Here is a 24931-nt window from a genome sequence, read left to right on the forward strand (position 1 = left end):
TGGTTCTATTAAGTGATGAAATAAAAAAAATCTTGGTTAATTGTCTGTTTATGTTTATTGGTCTGAAAGTTCCCCGAAGTCAGGGAAAGTTACTTCTCTTTGTGCTCTCTGTTCCCTGCACAATGTCTGACACATAGAGCCCACTGCATAAACTTTGTTAATTACTTGTTTCCTTGAGATCTTAATCTATTGGAGTCAGAATTTTTACTGATACATTCTGATAAACTTTTTCCATATCAAAGATGCATATATGTTCACACCATTCTTTGATATTTGCTATAAATACTTACCTTACTATGTTATTGATGCTACAATTACGGATGTTTTTATATAGAAATGTTTTATCTTAACTTTTTTACTTCTTATTTTTTTCTGTCATATCACACCTCAGTAAATTCCATTTCCCTCTAGTGACTTTATACATTTTAACACCTTATTTTATTTATTTTTCTTTTCAGATTTTGTTTTAGAATCAGGAGGCACATGTGCAGGTTTGTTACAAAGATATGTTGCATGATGCTGAGGTTTGAAGTATGATTGCACCCACGCCCAGGTAGTGAACATGGTACCCTGCAGGTAGTTTTTGAGCCCTTGACCCCCTCCCTCTCTCCTGCCTCCAGTCGTCCCCATTAAAAAAATCACTTTACAAAAACATTTGTTTTCCAGCCAATGGAAAATTTATTTTTCTTTATCATAAGAAAATATTGAAGTCTAGTTTTCCTAAACAGGTAAAATAATCTGCCAATCTAATCCATTAATTATTTTCAATAGCAATTTGGAATTTATCCTTTCAGTATGTCAAATTCTTTACATCTAGAAGGTTCAATCTCGGGACACTTCTTCTGTTTCTTCTTTTCTTGTTTTTTGGTTTTTTTTTTCACCAACACACTATCCCAGTGGTCAAGGATTTTAAATATTTAAATAGAGATAGTCTCCCTTAATTACTAATCTTTTTCAGCTTTCTTGCAATATCTAAATATTTATTTTTCCTAATAAACCTTAGGGCTGTTTTCTAAAGCTTGAATACTTTTCATAAAATTATATTTAGGGTTTCATGACCCTACTTGTTTATTTTGAGCAAAATGGTGTATTATAATATCTCATTTTCCTACCTAGAATAAGACACTTATTGTGAAGTCTTGATTGATAAATCTCAATCAAAAAGTGGGCAAAGGACATGCACAGACACTTTTCAAAACAAGACATACATGCTGTCAACAAGCATGTGAAAAAAGGTCAATATTAGTGATCATTAGAGAAATGCAAATCAAAACCACAGTGAGATATCATCTCACACCAGTCTGAATGGCTGTTATTAAAAAGTAAAAAAATTACAGGTGCTGGGGAGGTTGCAGAGAAAAAGGAATGCTTACACAGTGTTGATTGGGGTGTAAATTAGTTCAACCATTGTGGAAAACCATGTGGCGATTCCTCAAAGACCTAAAAATGGAGCTACTATTTGACCCAGCAACCCCATTACTGGTTATATACCCAGAAGAATATAAATCATTCTAACATAAAGACACATGCATGCACATGCCCATTGCAGCACTATTAATTGCAAAGACACGAAATCAACATAACGGCCCATCGTTGGTAGATTGGATAAAGAAAATGTGGTACATACACAGCATGGAATACTATTCAGCCATAAAAAAGAATAAGACCATGTCCTTTGCAGAAACATGGATGGAGCCAGAGGCCATTATCCTTAGCAAATTAGCACAGGAACAGAAAACCAAACACCACATGGTCTCACCTCTAAGTGGGAGCTAAATGATGAGAACACACGAACACATAGAGAGGAACAACAGACAAGATGGAGGGTGGGAGGTGTGAGAGGATCACAGAAATACTGATGGGTACTAGGCTTAATACCTAGGTGAGGAAATAATCCATACAACGACCCCCTATGTCAGACTTCTAAAATGACACACCTCCATGACATCCCCATAACAAACCTTCACATGTACCACTGAACTTAAAGATTAAAAAAAGTTGTAAACATCTTCATAGTCTATATATACCTTGCCTTTTGACTTTTTCATTTAAAAAGGGAATTCTCTTATTTACATTTGATTAATATTTTCAATGAGCTGACAAGAGAGGACTCAGTGTCTTTTCCTGGCATTTCCTGGCACAGTCTTTAAAGCCATGGGCATAGGCCTGTATTCAGACACACATAGGCTTGTATCTGACTATATACAGGTTTGAATGTCATTATATAGGAGTCTGTATTTGACTGTGCACTCGGATCTGTATCCAGCAGCATGTATGTCTGTATGACCATATATAGGTGTGTATCCAGTGATACCTGGGTCTGTATCTAACTGAACACAAAGTCTATATATGAACAGACAGATTTGTATGTGAAAACACAAAGATCAGTATTTGATTACTTTTATGATTGCATTTATATAAGTTTTGCATATGATATCACCCCGTTCTGTGTCTGTCTACACATGGGGCTATATCTTGCCATACACTGAGCTGCACTGGACCACATGTGTGTTTATATCTGCCCATACAGGGATTTATTTTGGGCCATTAACAGGTCTTTATCCAAGACACATGGGTTGTAGTATTATAGATATATGCTTGTTAGGAGGGAGGGTAAAGACTAAATTTTATAACTGTCAAAAAGTTTTTCAACACAGTTGTAAAATTATATACTTCCACAAGGGACATATGAAAGTTTCAGTTATTCCGCATCCTCAGTAACAATTGGATTGGTTTTAATTTGCATTTCCTGGATGACTAAAGATATTGAGCATATAATTCTTGGCTGGTCTGTTGAGCATTAAAAAAATCATGTGGCTTGTCTTGACTTGTAAAACTTCTTAATAAATTCTAGATACAAGTTCTTATTCAGACATATGTATTGTAAGCATACTCACAATGTGTGGCTCACTTTTTCATATTATTAACAGTTTTTATGAGCCAAAGTTTTTATTTTGATGAAGTTCAATTTATCAATTTTTTTTTGTATCCAAGGTCTTTCAGATAGAATATTAACAAAGAAACTTCAGACTTAATCTGCAATAAAGACTAAATGGATATAATAAGTATTTACAGAACATTTCATCCAGTGGCTGCAGGAAACATTTTCTTTTCCTTAGCACACAAATCATTCTCAAGGATAGACCATATGTTAGGTTACAAAAACAAGTCCAAAAACATTCAAAAAATTTGAAATAATATCAATTATCGTCTCTGACAACAATGAAATAAAACTAGAAATTAATAATGAGAAATTTTGGAAACCATACTAGTACATGGAAATTAAACAAAATGCTCCTGAATGATCAGTGGAGTCCATGAAGAAATTAATTTTATGGTATTTCCTTTGTCTTTTTAAAGGGAGGGGCACTTGAAAGACAGTTCCTACTTTCAAATGGTTTTCTAGATTTATATCAATTACCTCTCAGCAGCAATACATCAGTGCAGAATCTTACTGCATTCTCGTGAATGTAGACTATTATAAAAATAAATTATACTGACTTAAAAAAAAGAAGAAAACTGATAAATCTCTTGAAACAAACAATGGAAACAAATATACCAAAATCTATCAAATACAGAGAAAGCATTACCCAGATGGAAGTTTATAGCTATAAGTGCTTACACCAAAAAAACCCCTTCAAGTAAACAAGCGAACAAAGCATCTTAAAGGAGTAGAAAAGCAAGAGGAAATAAAGCCAAAAACTAGAGGAAAAGAAATGATAAGGATCACAGCAGAAATAAATAAATAAAAATACAAAATATCAATGAAACAAAAGGTTTTTTTTTAAAGTTAAACAAAATTGATAGAACTTAACCAGAGTAACTAAGGAAAAAGATCCAAATGAATAAAATCAGAAATGAAAAAGGAGACATTAAAATTGATACTGCATATATTCGAAGGATCATTAGTGGCTACTATGAACAATTATATACCAATAAATTGGAAAATCTATAAGAAATGGACAATTCCTAGATGCAAATAACCTACCAAGATTGAATGAGGAAGAAATCCAAAACCTGAGCAGCCTCCAAGTAAAGGAAAGCCCAGGAGCTGATAGCTTCACATCTGAATTCTTCTAAACATTTAAAGAAGAATTAATACCAATCTTACTCAAACTATCCTGAAGAATAGAGGAGTAAGGAATATTTTCAAACTTATTCTGAGGTCACTATTACCCTGATACTGAAACCAGACAGGGATATATCAACAACAACAACAACAAACAAAACTACAGGCCAATATCTCTGATGAATATTGAAGCAAAAACCCTCAACAAAATACTAGCAAACTGAATTCAGCAATACATCATTCATCATGACCAAGTGGGATTTATCCCTGGGATTTCGGCATATGTAAATCAATCAGCGTGATACATCATATCAACAGAGTGAAGGGTAAAAACCATATGATCATTTCAACTGATGCTGAAAAAGTATTTGATAAAATTCAACATCCCTTCATGATAAAGCCCTGAAAAAGCTGGGGGTAGAAGGAACATACCTCAACATAATAAAAGCTATATATGGGAGATCCACAATTAGTCTCATAGTGAATGGTGAAACATGGAAAACCTTTCTTCTCAGATCTGGAACACGAAGATGCCCACTGTCCCTATTGTTATTAAGCATAGTACTGGAAGTCCTAGCTAGGGCAATTAGACAAAAGAAAGATATAAAGGGAATACAAATTGGAAAGGGAGAAGTCAAATTATCTTCGTTTGCTGATGATATGATCTTATATTTGGAATAACCACAACGAAACTGTTAGAAATAATAAATTCCACAGTTTCAGGACACCAAATCAACATATAAAAGTCAGTAGAATGTCTATATTCCAACAGTGAGCAATGTGAAAAAGAACAAATAATCCCATTTTAAAAAGCAACACATTAAATTAAATACCTAGGAATTAATTAATCCAAAAAGTGGAAGATCTCTATAATGAAAACCTTAAACACTGATTAAGGAAACTGAAGAGGACACACACAAAAAAGGGAAAATATTTGATGTTCATCGATTGGAAGAAACAATTTTGTTAAACCGTCCATACTACCCAAAGCAATCTACAGATTGAATACAATCCCTATCAAAATACCAATGACGTTCTTCACAAAAATAGAAAAAAACTATCCCAAAATTTACATGGAATCACTACAGATGCAGACTAGCCAAAGCTATCCTGAGCAAAAGAACCAAATTGGAGGAATCATGTCATCTGACTTCATATTATGCTACAGAGATATAGTAAACAAAATGGGACAGTACTGGCCTAAAAACAGACACATAGACCAATGGAACAGAATGGAGAACCCAGAAACAAATCCACACACCTACAGTGAACTCATTTTCAACAAAGGTGCCAAGAACATATGCTGGGGAAAAGACAGTTTCTTCAACAAATAATGCTGGGAAAACTGGATGTCCGTATGTAGGAGAATGAAACTAGATCTCTATTTTTCTCTAAATACAAAAAATCTAATTAAAATGGATTAAATATTTAAGTTTAAGACCTCAAAATATGAAACGACTACAAGATAACATTGGGGAAACTCTCTTGGACATTGGTCTGTGCAAAGATTTCTTGAGCAATATTTCCCTAGCACAGAAAGGCACAAGTAAAAATGGACAAATGGGATCACATCAAGTTAAAAAGCTTCCACACAGCAAAGGATACAACCAACAAAGTGAAGAGACAACTCATAGAATGGGTGAAGATATTTGCAAACTGCCCATCTGACAAAGAATTAATAATGACAATGTAGAAGGAGCTCAAACAATTCTATAGGAAAACATCTGGCTGGGCATGGTGGCTCACACCTGTAATCCTGGCACTTTGGGAGGCTGAGGTGGGAGGATCACCTGAGGCCAGGAGTTCAAGACCAGCTTGGCCAACATGGTGAAAACCCATCTCTACTAAAAATATAAAAATTATCCAAGCGTGGTGGAGCATGTCTGTAATCCCTGCTACTCGGGAGGCTGATACAGGAGAATCACTTGAACCCAGGAGGCAGAGGTTGTGGTGGGCTGAGATCGTGCCATTGCACTCCAGCCTAGGCAAGAAGAGTGAAACTCCATCTCAAAAAAAAATCTAATAAGCCAATGAAAAAATGAGCAAAATATTAGGGAATCCTAATACACTGTTGATGAGAATGTACATTAGTACAACTACTATAGAAAACAGTTTGAAGGTTTTTCAGAAAACTAAAAATTGAGCAACTATATGATGCAGTAATCCCTTTGCTCAATGTATACCTAAAAGAAAGGAAATTAGTATATCAAAGAGATATTGGCCTTCCCATGTTTGTTTCAGCACTATTCACAATAGCCAAAATTTGGAAGCAACCTATGTGTCCATTGACAGATAAATAGATAAAGAAAATGTGGTATCTATATATAATGGAGTACTATTCAGCCATTAAAAAGAATGAGATTCACTCATTTGCAACAACATGGATAAGACCAGAGATCATTATATTATGTGAATTAATCCAGGCAAAGAAAGACAAACATCATGATATCTAACTTATTTGTGGGATCTAAAATTCAAAACAATTGAACTTAGGGATGTGGAGAATAGAAGGATGGTTACCAGAAGCTAGGAAGTGTAGTGGGGAGGAGAGAGTGTGGGAGATAAGGATAGTTAATGGGTACAAAAATAATCAGAAAGAGTGTATAAGACTTACTACTTGATAGCACAAAAGGGTGACTATGGTTGATAATATGTTAATTGTACATTTAAAAATAACTAAAAGAGTATAAGTGGATTGTTTGTAATGCAAAGGGTAAATGCTTGAGGGGATGGATACCCCATTTTTCATGATATGATTATTATGCATTGCATGCCTGTATCCAAACATGTAATGTACCACATAAATATACAGAAGTACTATGCACCCACAAAAATTAAAAATTAAAATTTTAAAAATCAATGTATATTCCACAGATTTTGGGCACATTGTTCTCTTATGTAAATTGGTCAAATTTGTTAATGGTGTTGATTAAACCTCCCCTGCCCTCCCCTCCCCACTCCCTTCCCCATCCCTTCCCCGTCCCTTTCCCCTCCCTTCCCCCACCCTTCCCTCTTCCACTTCCCCCTTCCTTCCTCCTGCCCTCTCCCCGTTCCCCCTTCCCTTCCACACACCTACAGTGAACTCATTTTCAACAAACGTGCCAAGAACATACGCTAGGGAAAAGACATATGCTGGGGAAAAATTTCTTCAACAAATAATGCTGGGAAAACTGGATGTCCATATGTAGGAGAATGAAACCAGATCTCTATTTTTCTCCAAATACAAAAACCTAATTAAAATGGATTAAAGACTTAAATTCCCCCTTCCCTTCCCCCTTCTCTTCCCCTTTACCTTCCCTTCTCTTCTCTCTTGCTATATTGCCCATGCTAAACTCAAACTCTTAGGCTGAAGTGATACTCCCACCTCAGCCTTCCAAGTAGCTAGGACAGAGAAACATGCCACCATATCCTTCTTTGTTCCTTGTTAGTTTTTTAAATGCTTTGAAGTACATTTTTTGCCTTGTTTCAGATGAGACTTTGGACTTGGAGTTTGGGCTAATGCCGGAATGAATTAAGACTTTGAGGGACTGTTAGGAAGGCATAACTGTCTCTTTAAAATATGAAAGAGACATGAGATTTGGGAGGGGCCCAGGGTAGAATGACATGATTAGACTTTGTGTCCCCACCCAAATCTCATCTTGAATTGTAATCCCCATAATCCCCACATGTCTAGGGAGAGAAAATGTGGAGGTAATTGAATCATGGGGGTAGTTTCCCTCATGCTGTTCTCATGATAGTGAGTTTTCATGAGATCTGATGGTTTTATAAAGGGGCTCTTTTCCCTTTGTTCAGCACTTATCCTTCCTGCCGCTCTGTGAGGATGGTGTCTTGCTTTCCCTTTGCCTTCGGCTATAATTGTAAGTTTCCTGAGGCCTCCCAAGACATGCTTAATTGTGAGTCAATTAAACCTCTTTCCTTTATAAATTACCCAGTCTCAGGCAGTTCTTTATAGCAGTGTAAAAATGGAGTGATACATTAGAGGATTGAATTAATGGACTAATTATCATTATGGTTGCATATGACACAGATTCAGGTTTTGATTAAAAACCTCTACTCCAACCTACAACTGTACAACTATGATTACCTCTTTTTCTAAGTGTTAGAATCTCAACTTCAGTTCTGAGGCTCTCTGCCTGTAAGTCTCAGGCTTCTTAGGCACAGACTTTCTATCAACAAGGTTAGGTCCTCCTTGCTGAGGACGTGATTAGGTAAGAGAATCTGGGCCTGGTTTCCTCGTCATTCTGGCTTAAATATTACTTGCTTTACCTCAGTATTTCATAATGTAAAACATAATTTATTGTTCAGTTTACTTTAGCATTTCTTTTTTTGCATTACAAGATTTTCACATTACTTCGCATTCAGTTACTCTTTCTTGACAAAAGCCAAGTCTTTTTCCTTGGCAAGAACCAAGTATTTTTCCCCCAGGGATTGTTCTCTAGAAGAAAAGTGTTCATTTGAATTTGTTCCAAATATTCTAATTAATCTATAAATGCCTTATGGTCTTTTTAATTACAAATATTGATGATGTAAAAGTCATAGACTATGTCTACACATATAAATGGAAGATTTCTTTTCCTGATGGAATAACCTATGAGGTAGATAGGTTAAACATTAAAATTTCTGCCCAAGCTACAGTATGTCTTCAACTGGTATCTAGTTCTCTAGATGGGTTGTTTTATTTCATCCACCTTTGTTTGTAAAAATTTGTAGAAGATCTCAATTTCCTGGAATGAGATTTGGGAGATATAGAGACATGCCTTTAATCCGAAAAGAAGTGGTCTTAGGAATATACTATTTGAATGACTGAAAGACTGAAGAGTTCTGCTTCTGCCCGTAAGAAAGCTTTGTCATTGGCTTTTTCACAGTTAAATCCCAGCATTTCCTTGTTAGCTATAGAGCTAAATAGCTGGGCACATGAATGTTATAAATCCTCGATCACAGTAAAGTATTCATGGTTGTTTCACCATTATTGACAGAGAAGTTACAAATTCAAGAAACAAATTTTTGTGTTGACAAATTTTTTGTTTGCTTACTTGGGTCACCAGATAATGGGCGTGCCCAGGTTAATTTCCACTAATTAGGTCAATATTTATATAGTCATGCAAAGAAATTATCTCTGTTTTTCTATGAAGAAATTTTCCAGAGGATGTAAAATTTTAACTACCTTTGTACAGTAGATTCTGGCATTATGTTTAAGTGTCTATATTTTGGACATCTGCTCTGGATACCTTTATACTTTTCTGAAAGATTGAGATAATAGAAAGCCTGTGTGGAAATATGGAAATTGTCCCACTAAGAGATATTTCTAGATACATGGACCAGCCATACATTTTTCACGTGTTTTAAAACACAAATAGATGCATGAGATATCTTCAGTAACCCTCAGTGAAAGAAGCATTGCTTTTCTGGACCAAGGACAAGACCCAAGATGTGAGTTTTTGAAGCAATTGACAAGGGATACTCACTGAAACTTCCTGTAATGTTTTGAAATATAGCTAAAGTCTTAAATCTCACCTGTTTTCATTGGAGGAATCTTAATTGGGAAAATTAAGCAAGCAAAAGACAGACATTAATCAGAGTATACAAGTATATTTGGTTTTCATATATAGCCTTATAAGTGTTTATTTTCTAATTTGCCAAGTAACAGGAGAAACATGTTCTACATAAAATAAGTAAACCAATAGATTTATAATCTAGTATGTAGAATATTTTATTATGTGATACATTAACATAGGTATAGAATTATTTTTAGATATATTTGATTGGAAAATTTAAAATTGCAGACTATATCAAGTGTGTTAGAGTGTAAATAAATCAATGCCTAATATGTTCTGGAAGCATGATATGGTCTTTTATGTGTGAATCTAAAAATTATCTCAGCATATACAAGTTCAGGAAAGTATTGAGTCTACTATTCTTTAGAGAGATTTACAAAACCGTATTGTTTTATAAATTTTATCTATAAGGGATTATTTTTGTTACTATGGGATTTTATCATTTGAAAAATCACGTTCTTAGGAAGCTTAAGTTTTTTTTGTCTAGAAAAGTGTTAACTTAGTTATTTATGTTGAGTGCCTAGTAATATTATCTTTCAGTTTTTAAAGTATTAAATCTTTGATGACTTAAGCTAAAGAGGATAGTTTACATATCCTGGTTTTTACAAGTAAACATCTAAACTGCCCAAGAGAAGATTTATCCTGGTGAAATTTATCATTGATGATTAAAGAGCAAAAAGGAACTAAATCTTGCAGCAAGTAAGATGTGAAAAAAAGAGAATGGGCTATAGGTTTTATTATACCCTTGAGTTCTTCAACAGATGTGCCTTTGTTAGTCTATAACATCAGCAATGACAGAACTCTGGAATCAGCTGGAAGTGGTAATGTGAATGAGACATGTGGAATGTTTATCACAAATGGCTTCTAAGGAAGCTCAAACTCTCTCTGCGCACATCCTCCTCCACTGTCAGATCTATGTAAACGGAATCATCTTGTCTACATTTGAGATTTAGTAATTCTGTAGTTTTCCTCAGCAGTGACTATCACAAAGTTTGGGTTTGTGTTTCTACTTGTCCCATTGTTTTCTTTTCTTTAAGTTTGTCCTTAACTGTCATATCTAGAGACACTAAGAGATCAATGTTGTTTTTATTTTTCTTTTTGAATTGTCTTTTCTTTTCTTTTTTTTAAAACTAGGATCTAGTCAATGTCTATTTGTTATGGCTATTCCCAAAGCCTCCTGAGTCACCCAGGGACCCACAGGAGGTTGTGCTTCCAGTATTTCCTCACTAAAATAAATTTTTCTGAAGAAGATTTTTAGCAGAAAACTAGCCTCAATTTTTTTTTTTTTTGAGATAGTCTCACTCGGTCACCCAAGCTGGAGGACAGTAGTGTGATCCTGGCTCACTGCAACCTCTGCCTCCTGGGTTCAAGTGATTCTCATGCCTCAGCCTCTTGAGTAGGTGGGATAGCAGGTGTGTACCACCATGCCCAGCTAATTTGTCTCACTTAATTATGAAATTAATCATCTTATTTCCTGTGAATATTAATGTATTTACTATAATTTCTCTTTTTTTCTGATTTGACCCCTTTTTCTTTCATTTTCTACCACTTAGCTCTCCTGCCGATGATCAGTTCAACTTTTTTTTTTACTAGAATTCTGCTTGCTTCTCATTAAGGTATATTTCATTACAAAGAAAATTACTACTCATACATAATTAAATTTGTAATTCCTAAGACATACAATTTTATTGTGTGCCCCAAAAGGTTTTCCTGAATTATGAGTGTTTTATTCTTTTTAACCTAGACTATGTCTATAAATCTTTTCAAGTTGACAAAGATTCACATGATGTGTTCTATCTTCAAAGTGAAGCACTCAAGAACACTGATAATAACTATAATTTATTGAGTCCTTACTAGGTGCCAGCCAGTGTTCTAGGCACTTTACTTTCTTTTATAAATCAACAGTTAGTTCACTGAAGTTCAAAATTGCTGAAAATCAAGCAATTAAGAGCTAATGACTATTGGGATCCCCATTGTACAAATGATGAAAGTAAGGGTCAGAGAGCTTTAGTAAATGGCCCAAAGTCTCATAAAAAATGGTGAACATGAGGTTGTAGCTGAAGAAATATGACTCCAGTGTCCACATTATTCACAACATGCTACACTTTCCCTTTGAGGATGTCTTGGATCTTAAATAGGTGCATACTCAGTGAGAAGCTTATAGTCACTACTCACTGTAATAATAAAACCCATTGTCCCACAGACTACCATTTTTCATGTAACAGTCATGAGCTTGGAAAATTTTTATTTAATTATATATTTATAAAAAAAGAAAATTGTCAGCAGAATACCATAAACGAGAGATGCACTAATAGTTCTGTAGATAGTTGACTAGAAAGGATTCTGAATTTCTCAAATTTAATCCCATTGTTTTCCAGTGAGTAAACTGAGACAGACTTGTAATTGCATTCAAAAAATGACTCAAATCCATGTCTTCTTACATGGAATTTGGAATTTCTCTTACAGTATGCTTCTTCTTGGAATCTGGTAGCTAAGATTCTATTTTTGAGTACTTTTGGTATCTAAATAGTGTTATGAATAAAACCATGTCCTACTGTTCTGTACCTCTTTCTACAGTGTCTATTTTCTCCTCTCTCAATACATAGCTCATCTCAAGAATTCATGAAAAAAAAAAACATGGCATATTTGGTAGTTGGTGATAGTCCTGAGTTAGTTCACTTGAGTTCAAATTAATTAAAATTAAGATATTGTATGTAAGTGTTGAAAAAATTGAGGTATAGGCAAGGATAAAATGGAGAGAATCACAGCTCCTTATAAGTTGGACAAGGAGTCAGACCAAGTAATCACTACAGAGAACAATGTGATAAATAATATAGCTATTTATACATTTCAGAGTCATGTCTTCTGACATTTAATGAAAGACTAATAAAGACTGAACATACTTTGAGGCATGAAGGAATGAAGGTCTAATAGTAGAAGGCCAGAGTAATGAGTGACATATTTCAGAAGATGTTATTCTTGGTGCTGCACAGATCATATTATAAAGATACCACACATACAAACACAAAGGACTAAATCTATGTCAATTATTTATTTAGCATTTGCTACCACAAGCAGAGAGTAAGTCATTTGAGACAAGAACCTGTTGCCTATTCATCATAGCTGAATTCTGTGCCAAGAAAAATGTTTTAAATAAGAAGTTATAAAATGTATGAGTGGCTTTTGGGACTTTAACACTTCTTCTGTATAGAATATTCACTAAAACTTACAGGTAGAAGCCTTTACCTGTCACAGAAATGAAAATCTTTGTGGAGAAATAGAATTGTCAAGGGAAGATGGACTCTTTGGATGAGAAACACAATAGAGACTTACTGCATGTTTATTGTGTGTAAATCACTATTGAGGATACAGCAATAAAAAGGTGCTCTGCGACACAATGGATGTAAGCATATTCCTGTTCACTATTTCATTACAGGTCTTGTTCTCCTGAGCTCTCACCTCTGATACAAGCCTTAAAGAAGAGAAAATGAGACAGAATAACAATATTACAGAATTTGTCCTCCTGGGCTTCTCTCAGGATCCTGATGTGCAAAATGCATTATTTGTCATGTTTTTACTCATATACATTGTGACTATGGTGGGGAACCTGCTCATTGTGTTGACTATTATTGCCAGTCCCTCTTTGGGCTCCCCAGTGTACTTCTTCCTTGCCTGCCTGTCATTTATAGATGCTGTGTATTCCACCACCATTTCTCCTGTATTGATTGTAGACTTACTCTGTGATAAAAAGACTATTTCCTTCCCAGCTTGCATGGGTCAGCTATTTATAGACCACTTGTTTGGTGATACTGACGTCTTCCTTCTGGTGGTGATGGCCTATGATCGCTACGTGGCCATCTGTAAGCCACTGCACTATTTGGCCATCATGAATTGACAGGTTTGCATCCTTCTTTTGGTGGTGGCTGTGACTGGAGGTTTTCTGCATTCTGTGTTTCAAATTTTAGTTGTGTACAGTCTCCCTTTCTGTGGCCCCAATGTCATTGATCACTTTTTCTGTGACATATACTTTTTATTGGAACTGGCGTGCACTGACACCTACTTCATAGGCCTCGCTGTGGTTTTCAATGGTGGAGCAATCTGTATGGTCATCTTCACCCTTCTACTAATCTCCTATGAGGTCATCCTAAACTCCCTTAAAACTTATAGTCAGGAAGGGAGGCATAAAGCTCTGTCTATCTGCAGCTCCCACTTTACCATGGTTATCTTGTTTTTTGTTCCCTGTATTTTCATATGTGTTAAACCCATTTCAAACTTTCCTATTGATAAATTCCTGACTGTGTTTTATTCAGTTATCACACCCATGTTGAATCCTTTTATATACACGTTGAGAAATTCAGAGATGAGAAATGCTATAGAAAAACTCTTGTGATACCAAAGTGGGAAGACAAGATTTAGATGCTCCAAGCTCAATTAAGAAGTCATCCTATCATGGCATCTGTTTGAAGTTCAAGATCTCAACCTCTATATCCAGAACTGAGAGTGGATGGGGCTGCTTGGGTGCAGGTCCTATTGTGTACATTTTCAATTATGTATTTTCTCTATTACACATCTATTGAGACAGGACATTTCTCCTGTATTCCCAGCACAGAGTGGAGAAAAGGAGGAATAGGTAATTAAAATAGATGCTCCTGTTCAAAAGGGAAGGCTATGGTGCTTCCTTCTGTGTAATTTATTTAAAGACTTTGTGGAATATACAAGCATCATATTCACAAATATCTTTGAAACTGCCCCTTCTCAGACTTGAGCTGAAACTCTATGTGCAGTCAGATAATACTCTTAAGAACCTTGGAATTATATTTGTCTAGTTTAAGGTACTTACGTGACCCACTATTAAATTTTTCTGAAGTTTATTCGTAGTGTCTTTACACCCACAAGTTTGGAATGACTTTTATTTGGATGGCCCTTCTTACTTTTAGAGTACTTAGCTCTTTGCAGAGACTGGAAAGGGAAACCATTTTCATCTTTGACACCCGCAAGTTCTGACTCTTTTATGTTTCTTGTAAATTCTGTCTGAAAATGTAACAGTTAATCTTTTAAGTAGTATTATTTTAAAAATCTGACTTATTATAACATACAATGCTATAATAAACAGCTGTAACTTTCAATATTCTATTTGGAAATTTTAGTCGTATCCACCTATTCATTTAAGTACATTTTTTATTTTCTACCTTACTATAGGTAACAGAATTACTAAACAGTTATGTCTATTTTCAGCCTTTACTTACAATATAATGGAGGCCCTTGGTTTTGTATACTACAGCCAGTTCCAGACACTTTACATTGTTGTTATGGAAACACCACACTTTAAGGGGCCACTTTTTATTCTCGTCCTGTCTTCATGTATGGTGCAGGGCTCCACAGTTTTTGTGATTTCAAACAACCTTCATTTTATTTTATCTCAAAATTTTGTGAGTCAGGAATTCAGGCAGTTGTTGGCTGGGTGTTTCTTCTGTTTTGTGTGGCAAGGACTGAAGTCACTGTCTTATTCAGCTGATAACTGAGTTTTATGTAAATGCAGGATAACTTAATGCACATTTAAAGCATATTGGAAGGGATGACCTTAAGAGATGCATTGGGTCCTCTTCCTATCCCTTTAGATGAAGGAGCACAAGATCACTCCAGAGAATAGTCTAGCTTTTTACATCGTGCTCAGAGATCCCAGTGGTAGAAAGTAGATGGGTCCGGCCAGCTAAGGGCTGTGTCCGGAACTGACACAATGTCACTTGCATCATATCCTATTTGTCATAGTGATCACATGACCACCCAGATTTGAGGTTTTACAGAAAGAGAAGATAACCTTTGATGCGGAAGTTTCAAAGTCACCTTGCAGATGAGCATGCAGGAAAATTGTCCACATCTCAAAAAGAGCATATTGTAGTTTTATTCATTTTAAGTTAGATCCATAAATCATCTTGAACTAACAACATCTGAACAACATTGGGCTTTCTAATTCCTGAATACAGTATATCTGTTAGGTATTTAAAATGTTTATTTTTGAAGAGTTTTGCAGTTGTTATTCATGTAGGGATCTTCCTTATCTATTCATAAGTATTTATGTTTTCAGATTTCATCACAGATTTTTAATTAAAAAATCCATTTGTCATTGTTCCTAGTATGTATGTAAAGGAAATTGAATTTTTTATTTGACATTTTAGTCCTATAAACTTGTAAATTTACTTCTTATTCCTACAAAGTTATTCTTTAGGGTTTTCTCTAACACTATCATGTTATCTGCAAGTAAGGATAGCTCTTTACTTGGAAGGAGATGGGTTGTTTCAGTTTCTTTTTGTGTCATGTTTAGAAGGTTGTTCTTTCCCTACATTTTACGTAATTCATCTAAGCTGTCAAACTAATTGAAATAATGTATTTCAGAACAATCCTTTTCTAACCTTTTAAGTCTAAAAGATCTATGGGGTGATTATGTGTTTTATGATTTCTGATATTGGTAATTTGAATTTGTCTTTCCTTTGATAACTCTTGCTGGCAATTTATCAATTTCATTACCAACTTGTGGCTATTTTCATTTTCTCTATTTTATGTTTTCCATTTTATTGCTTTTGATCTTATATTTATGTCCTTTCATTTGCTTACCTTGGCTTTTATTTACTGTTCTTGTTCTAGCATCTTAAAGTGAAGGCTCAGATGCCTGCTTTTAAATATTTATTTTAAATGTAAGCTTTTATAGCTATACATGTTACTTTAAGTACTGTTTTGATCACACCTCAAACATTTTGATGTTTTTGTTATTGCTGAGTTCTAAATATTAGCTTATTTACATTATACTTTTTTCTTTGATTCATAGGTTCACTAAATATTTATTGGCATGCTTCCCAATATTTGAAGCATACTCTAGATATATTTATGAGTTATTTATTTATACAAAGGAAATTATTTCAAAATTTAGTGATTCAAACAATAAGTGTTCATTCTCAATTTCTGTAGGTCAGGAAACTAAGGATGGCTTAGGTTCCCATGCTTCAAGGTCTCTCACAAAACTGTAATCAAGGTGATGTTTGGGGCTACCATCTCATATGAAAGCTTGGCTGAGGAAGGATCCACTTCCACTCTGGTATTGGGATATAGGTCCTATTTTTGTATTATTTCTTCATCTTGGAATCATAATTTAGACCACAGTATCCTTGATCATATCTGATAGTTCTGCAGAATAAAAATATTTTCGTGCACGTTTTAGCACTTACCAGTAAGACAGTGCAGCACACATAGACATGCTCTTTGAATTTTAGCAGTAATACATATTATATTTGGGGTGATGTGTTTAATCCATTTACTAGCTAAGTTGAAAATGACTAACTTTTAGTGTAAGCTGTTATGTGATAAAGACTTTAGCTATCTCAGATAGCTATTTATGGGACTCTTTAAGACTCTTATGACACAAAGATCAAACATTTAGCTCAACATATGATGAGATGAAGGTGTTCAGTAGATCCAATGGTAAGCCAAGTCATGGAAATAACAGTGGAAGCCCTTAAATACTGCTTCCTTGTTGGAAATAAAAATTTCTTTATTATAGAAACAGTTATTGGATTGATATTAGAATATAATTAAAATATTGAGTTAATGGATGTATTAGTCCGTTTTCACACTGCTGATAATGACATGCCCAAGACTGGGAAGAAATAGAGGTTTAATTAGGCTTACAGTTCCACAGGGCTTGAAAGGCCTCAGAGTCATGGTGGGAGGTGCAAGGCACTTCTTACATGGCAATGGCAAGAGAAAAATGAGGAAGATACAATTCAAGTTGAGATTTGGGTGGGAACACAGCCAAACCATATCAATGGACTACTGATCATTATGGTTATATCTGACTTAGATACAGGTCTTGATCAAAAGCCTCAAAAGCCTGTACTCTAACTAAAACTGCAGCACTATGATTACCTATTTTTCCATGAATCAGAATGTCAACTTCCGTTCTTAGGCTCTCTGCCTCTGAGCCTCAGGGCTTCTTGGGCACAGACTTTCTAACAGGAAGGGTAAGGCCCTCCTCACTGGGAGCATTTTTAGCAAAGAGAACCTGGGGCTGGTTCTCCTTTAATTCTGGCTGAAATATTACTTGCCTTACCTAAATATTTCATAACATGCATCTCATAACTTATTATTCAATTCACTTTAAAATTATTCTTTTCATATTGCAGGCATTTCACATTACTTGTCATTAGGTACTCTTCCTTAGCAAGAACCAAATCTTTTTCCTCTAGGGATTTTGTAAGAAAAAAGTATACAGAGAGGTTATTTCATTTGAAGTTGTTCCAAATATTCTAATTAACTAATCTATAGTGACGTTATTCTCTCTTTCTAAAATATTGTTGATGTAAAGGTTATAGACTGTGTCTACAGACATAAATGGAAGAATTATTTTTCTGATAGAGCAGCCCAGGAGATATCAAAACAGTTAAATTTCTGCCCAAGGTAGAGTATGTCTTCAGTTGGTATCTAGTCCTCTAGGTGTAATATTTTCTTGCAATGTCTACCATTGCTTGTAAAAATGAGTGAAAGTTCTCAATTTCCTAGGATGAGATTGGGGAGATATAGAGACATGCTTTTACTTAGGGAAGAAGTGGTCTTAGGGATATGCTAGTTGAGTGACTGAAAGACTGAAGAGTTTGGCTTCTGCCTGTGGGAAAGCTCTGTCACTGGATTCTCCATGAAGTTAAATCTCAGCATTGTCCTTGTTAGGTACAAAGCTTAATAGCTGGGCACATGAATGTTATAAATCCTCAATCACAGTAAAGTACCTGTGGTTGCTTCACCATAATTGAGAAAATATTCAAGTAACAAATTTAAGTGTTACTACTTGTGTCATATAAAAGGGTGTTGTCCAGGTTAATTTCCACTAATTAGTTCCACTTTTACATAGTCAAGCAGAGACAGTCTCTTTGTTTTTCTTCAAAGGCATTTTCCAGCCGGTGAGAATATTCATTACCTTTCACAGTAAATGTTGTCATTATCTTAAAGCATTATTATAGTTTGGTCATCTGCTTAGGATAGTGCTATACTTCTCTAAAGACTAAGATAATGAGAAGCCTGCATGGAACTGTGGAAACTGTAGCCACTAGGAACTAGTTCTATATCCATGGATCAGCCATGTATATTCCTGTGTTTCATGAGGACACATAGAGGCATGAGGTATCTATGGCAATCCTCAGTGAAAGAAGCATTGCTTTTCTGGACCAAGATGTGAGTATTTGAAACCATTGACAAGAGATAATTCATTAAAAATTCCTGTGATATGTTGAAATGTAGCTAATATCTTAAAAACCAATGGTTTTATTTGATAAATTCTAATTGGAAAAATTAAGCTAGCACACATGGAAATTTATCAGCATATACAATGTATATTTGGTTTTAATATACAGCCTAATTATATGTTTCCATTTGTCAAATAAGAAGAAAAACATGTTCCATATTACACCTGATAATAAATGAATCAATAGATGTGTAATCTTAGTGTTTGGGATATTATATTTTATATGATATATTAATAAATGTGTAAAATTACTTTCAGATATATTTGATTAGAGAATTTAAAATTCTGGATCATGTCAAGTTTGTTGAAGTGTAAATGAACAAATGTCTGTTATGTTCTGGAAGCATAATACAGGATTTTACTTATGAATCTAAAAATTACTGCAGCAAATATACTAATAGACACATATGGTCAGGAAGGTACCTAGTCAGCTGTCATTTAAATAGATTTATAAAACTGTGACTGTGAAACATAATATTATAGATGTTTTTGTGTTATTATAGAATTTTATCTTTTGAAAATGGCATGAACTTAGGAAACTATATTAAATCATTTTTTCTAGAAAATTGTTAACTTAGCAGTTTACATTGAAAGCCTAGTAATGCTATGTTTCAGTTTTTAAAGTATATGTTTTTAATTATTTAAACTATAAAGGATAATTTTATACCCTAGTTTTACAAGTAAACATTTAAATTGCCAAATAGAATTTTCCTGTTGAATGTAGTTTTGATGATGAAAGGAGGAAAACACACTAAACTTTGCAGCAAGCAAGATGTAAAAAAAATAACAGAATTGGCTATAGGCTACATTATTCTCTTGTGTTCTTCAGCATGTGCATCTCTATAAGTCTATAGCTTCAACAGTGCCAGAACTCTTTATCAGCTGGAAGTGGTAACATGAATGAGACATGTGGAAAGTGCATCACAGCTGGCTTCTAGAGACAGCTCAGACTCTCTCCGCACACGTCCTCTTCCACTGCCAGATTTATGTAAATGGAATCATCCTGTCTGTATTTGAGGTTTAGTAATTCTGCAGTTTTCCTCAGCAGCGAATAATCACAAAGTCGGGGTTTTTATCTCAACTTGTCCTATTGCTCTCTATAATTTAAGTTTGTCCTTAACCATCAGATGGAGAGACTTTGAGAAATCAATGTGTTTTGTTTTTCTTCTGAGTTTTCTTTTCTTTTCTTTCTGTTGTTTATTAGGATTTGCTCTGTGTTTGTTTGGCTACCCGAAGAAGCCTCCTGAGTCTCCTCAGGGATCACAGCGGGTTGTGCTTCCAGTATTTCCTCACTCTCTGAAGATTTTTAGAAGAACACTAGACTCAGTTATCACATTAATCTTTATCTTCTTATTACCGATGGACATCAAGTTATTTATTGTAATTACTCTGTTTTCTGATTTGATCCCTTTTTTTTCATTTTTTTTAACCATTTAGCTCTCTGTCTGATGATGGGTCCAAATTTTCTACTATAATTCTGCCTGATATTGTCAAGATACTTTCCATCACAGATAAAATCACTACTCATACATAATTAAATGGATAATACCTAAGACATACAAGACATAAAATTATATTGTGTCCCCAAAAGCTTTTCCTGAATTATATGTGTCTTCTATCTGTTTTTTCCTCTGGACTATGTCTATAAATCTTTCAAATTGACAAAGATGCAGATGATTTGTATTTTTTAAATTATACTTTAAGTTTTAGGGTACATGTGCACAATGTGCAGGTTTGTTACATATGTATACATGTGCCATGTTGGTGTGCTGCACCCATTAACTTGTCATTTAACATTAGGTATATCTCCTAATGCTATCCTTCCCCCCTCCCCCCACCCCACAACAGGCCCCAGTGTGTGATGTTCCCCTTCCTGTGTCCATGTGTTCTCATTGTTCAATTCCCACCTATGAGTGAGAACATGCAGTGTTTGGTTTTTTGTCCTTGCGATAGTTTGCTGAGAATGATGGTTTCCAGTTTCATCCATGTCCCTACAAAAGACATGAACTCATCATTTTTATGGCTGCATAGTATTCCATGGTGTATATGTGCCACATTTTTTTAAATCCAGTCTATCATTGTTGGACATTTGGGTTGGTTCCAAGTCTTTGCTATTGTGAATAGTGCCACAATAAACATAGGTGTGCATGTGTCTTTATAGCAGCATGATTTGTTTTGATCCAGTGTTCACAGTGAAGCATTCAGGAACACAAGTATTAGCTGTCTTTTACTGGGCCTTTACCAGGTGTCAGCCAGTGTTCTAGGAAACTTTACTTTGTTGTAATAAAAGAACTCTAGATGTTTCAAATGAAAATGAGGCATAGAGCAGTTTAGTAAGTGGCCCAAAATCATATAGTAAGTGGTGAAACTGGGCTTGTAGCTGAGGCAGTGTGGCTCCTTTGTCCCCATTATTCGCCACATGCTACACTTTCTTTCCAAGGATTTCTTGGATCTTAAATAGGCACATATTGAGTGGGAAACTTGTAGTCATAATTTACTCACTCTAATCATGAAACATCTACCACTGACTACCGTTATTCATGTAACAGTTATGAGCTTGGAAATTGCTATTTAATTATAAATATATGAAAAATGAAAGAGTCAGCAGAATATAAGGGAGGGGTGCACTAACAGTTTTGTAGGTGGTTGACTGGAAAGGATTCTCAGTTCATCTAATTCAATCACATTGTTTTCCAGTGAGCAAACTGAGACAGACATGTAAATTCATTCAGAAAATGACTCAAATTGATGTCATCTTACAGTGAACTTGGACTTTCTCTTTCAGTATGCTTTTTTGGAATCTGGACACCAAGGTTCTATTTTTGAATACTGTTGGTATCTAAATAGTGTTAAAAATAAAACAGTGTACTCTGTTCTGTACCTTTTTGTACGGTGTCTATTTTCTCCTCTCTCACTATCTAGTTCACCCGAAGAAATCAGAAAAAAAGCTCACAGCTAACGTGGCAGTTGATGATAGCCATCAGTTAGTTTTCTTGAGTTCAAAATTTGTTGGTGAAAATCAGGATACTGTATGTAAATATGATTAAAAAATTGTGGAATAGGCAAGAATAAGTTGCAGAGACGTGCAGCTCCTTATAAGGCAACAGAGGGTCAGACCAAGTAATTGCTACAGGGAATAATGTGATAAATAATATTTTACTATTTATTCAGGTTAATGTCCAGTCTCTTGACATTTAATGAGGTATTCATAAAGACTTAACATCTTTCGAGGCATGAAGGACTGAATGTGTAACTGTGGAATGCCACAGTACTGAGTGAGATATTTCAGAAGATATTACTTTTGATGCTACACAGATTATAAAGATACTACAACAACTACAAACTCAAAGCACTGAATATACACGAATTTATTTATTTAGAGTCTATTACCATCATGAGAAAGTAACATTCTTGAGACCAATAATCTGTTGCCTATTCATCATAGCTGACTTCTGTGCCAAGAAATATGTCTTAGACAAGGAGTTATGAAATATATCAATGATTGTTGGGCCTTTCACTCTTCTTCTGTACAGAATATTCACTAAAACTTAGAGGCAGAAGCTGTTACCTGTAGGCTAAAATGAAAATCTTTGAGGAGATGAGGAACTCAATAGAGACTTACAAAATGTTTATCATGTGTGTAAGTCACTATTGAAGATACAATGATGAAGAAGTGCTCTGTGACATCATGGATGTGTTCATTTTCCTGTTCTGTATTTTGTTACAGGTCCTGTTCTCCTGAGCTCTTTACTCTGATACAAGCCTCAGAGAATAGAAAATGAGACTGAGTAGCAATGTTACAGCATTTGTCCTCCTAGGCCTTACTCAGGATCCTGATGTGTAAAATGCATTATTTGTCGTACGTTTACTCACATACATTATGACTATGGTGGGGAACCTGCTCATTGTGGTGACTATTATTGCCACCCTCGCCTTAGACTCCCCAGTGTACTTCTTCTTGCCTGCTTGTCATTTATAGATGCTGTGTATTCCACCACCATTTCTCCCAAATTGATTGTAAGCTATCTCCATGATAAAAAGACTATTTCCTTCCAAGCTTGCATGGGTCAGCCATTTTATAGACCACTTAGTTGGTGGTGCTGAGGTCTTCATTCTGTTGGTGATGGCCTATAATCGCTATGTAGCCATCTGTAAGCCACTGCACTATTTCACCATCATGAATTGACAGGTTTGCATCTGTTGGTGGTGGCTGTCACTGCAGGTTTTGTGCATTCTGTGTTCCAAATTTTAGTTGCGTACAGTCTCCTTTTCTGTGGTCCCAATATCATTGACCACTTTTTCTGTGACATGTACCCATTATTGGAACTGGCACACACTGACACCTACTTTATAGGCCTCACTGTGGTTGCCAATGGTGGAGGAATCTGTATGGTCGTGTTCATCCTTCTACTAATCTCCTGTGGGGTCATTCTAATCTCCCTTAAAACTTATAGTCAGGAAGGGAGGCATAAAGCCCTGTCTACCTGCAGCTCCCATATTACCGTGGTTGTCCTGTTTTTTGTTCCCTGTATTTTCCTGTATGTTAGACCTGTTTCAAACTTTCCTATTAATAAATTCATTACTGTGTTTTATACAGTTATCACACCCATGTTGAATATATTAATATACACATTGAGAAACTGAGAGATGAAAAATGCTATAGAAAACCTCTGGTGTAAATATTAACTCTAGATAGAATAAGAGGGTACATTTTCATGTAGTTACAGGGTAATCCAGGTAAAGCCTTTCCAGCGAGTTTGTTAGACTTGTAATGGCAATTCAGGGATCCTAGATTGGGAAAGCGGGATTCAGGAGCTCCCAGGTCAGTTAACATCTTGTCCCATCATGAGCTCAATTTGACATCCAGGATGTCAAATTCTATATCCAGAGTGAGTGTGGACAAATCTCTTGGGGTACAATTTCCAATGCACAGCTCTTTCATTCTGGTTCTCTATTTTCAGGTCTATGGACTAGAGACAGGATTTTTCTTTCTCATTCTCAGCATACAATGGAGGAAGAGAGGAGTAAATAACCAAAAATAGACACTACTGTTTACAAGAAAATGCTAAGGTGCTTCCTTCAATGCAATTTCCTTAAAAACATTGTAATACTTCCGTGTTTTTTAAATTGTCATTTAAAACATTATACAAGAGCCACACTCATCAATATCTTTGCAACTGACTCTTCTTGGGTTTGAGCTGAGAGTCTGTGTGTGTGCAGTGGGATAATTCCCATAGGAGTCTTAGAATTATTTTTGTTTCATTGGTAGGGTTTATGAAACACACTTTAAAATCTTTCTGAAGTCTTCTCAAAGAATCTTCCATGGACAACTTTGATATGACTTTCATTTCTGACACTTAAAGCATGTGGCATTTTGTTTAATATTAGAAGCTAGGTGACATTACTAACACTGAGAGTTTTTAGATCTTTGGAGAGACTGGAAAGGGAAACCAGTTTTATTTTTGGAGCCAGCAAGTTTGGGCTGTTTTCTTTTTCTCTCTTTTTTTTTAATTTTAGTAGTATATTTTATTTAACCCAATATATCCTAAATATTTTGATTTCAATATGTTTTCAGTATAGAAATTAAGATTCTGTACATTCTTTGTTTTATTTTTTTTTAAATATTATTATTATTATACTTTAAGTTTTAGGGTACATGTGCACAATGTGCAGGTTTGTTACATAGGCATACATGTGGCATGTTGGTGTGCTGCACCCATTAACTCGTCATTTAGCATTAGGTATATCTCCTAATGCTATCCCTCTCCCCTCCCCCAACCCCACAACAGTCCCCAGTGTGTGATGCTCCCCTTCCTGTGTCCATATGTTCTCATTGTTCAATTCTCACCTATGAGTGAGAACATGCAATGTTTGGTTTTTTCTCCTTGCGATACTTTGCTGAGAATCATGGTTTCCAATTTCATCCATGTCCCTACAAAGGACATCAACTCATCATTTTCTATGGCTGCATAGTATTCCATTGTGTATATCTGCCACCTTTTCTTAATCCAGTCTATCATT

The 24931-nt window shown here is 35.2% G+C and overlaps 1 protein-coding gene and 1 pseudogene across 1 annotated transcript; both read left to right on the forward strand.

Moving 5' to 3' along the window:
• The first annotated feature begins 13111 nt into the window (after positions 1–13111).
• LOC115936296 (olfactory receptor 4A8-like) lies at positions 13112–14014 on the forward strand. Its single transcript, XM_031016465.2, is given in 1 exon segment — positions 13112–14014. A coding segment is annotated over 1 exon segment (903 nt).
• An 8674-nt stretch (positions 14015–22688) lies between these two features.
• On the forward strand, positions 22689–23554 carry LOC129525541 (olfactory receptor 4A5-like; annotated as a pseudogene).
• The last annotated feature ends 1377 nt before the right edge of the window (positions 23555–24931 follow it).

This window comes from Gorilla gorilla, chromosome 9 (genome assembly GCF_029281585.2).
Source record: "Gorilla gorilla gorilla isolate KB3781 chromosome 9, NHGRI_mGorGor1-v2.1_pri, whole genome shotgun sequence".
Classification (NCBI taxonomy): Eukaryota; Metazoa; Chordata; class Mammalia; order Primates; family Hominidae; genus Gorilla; species Gorilla gorilla.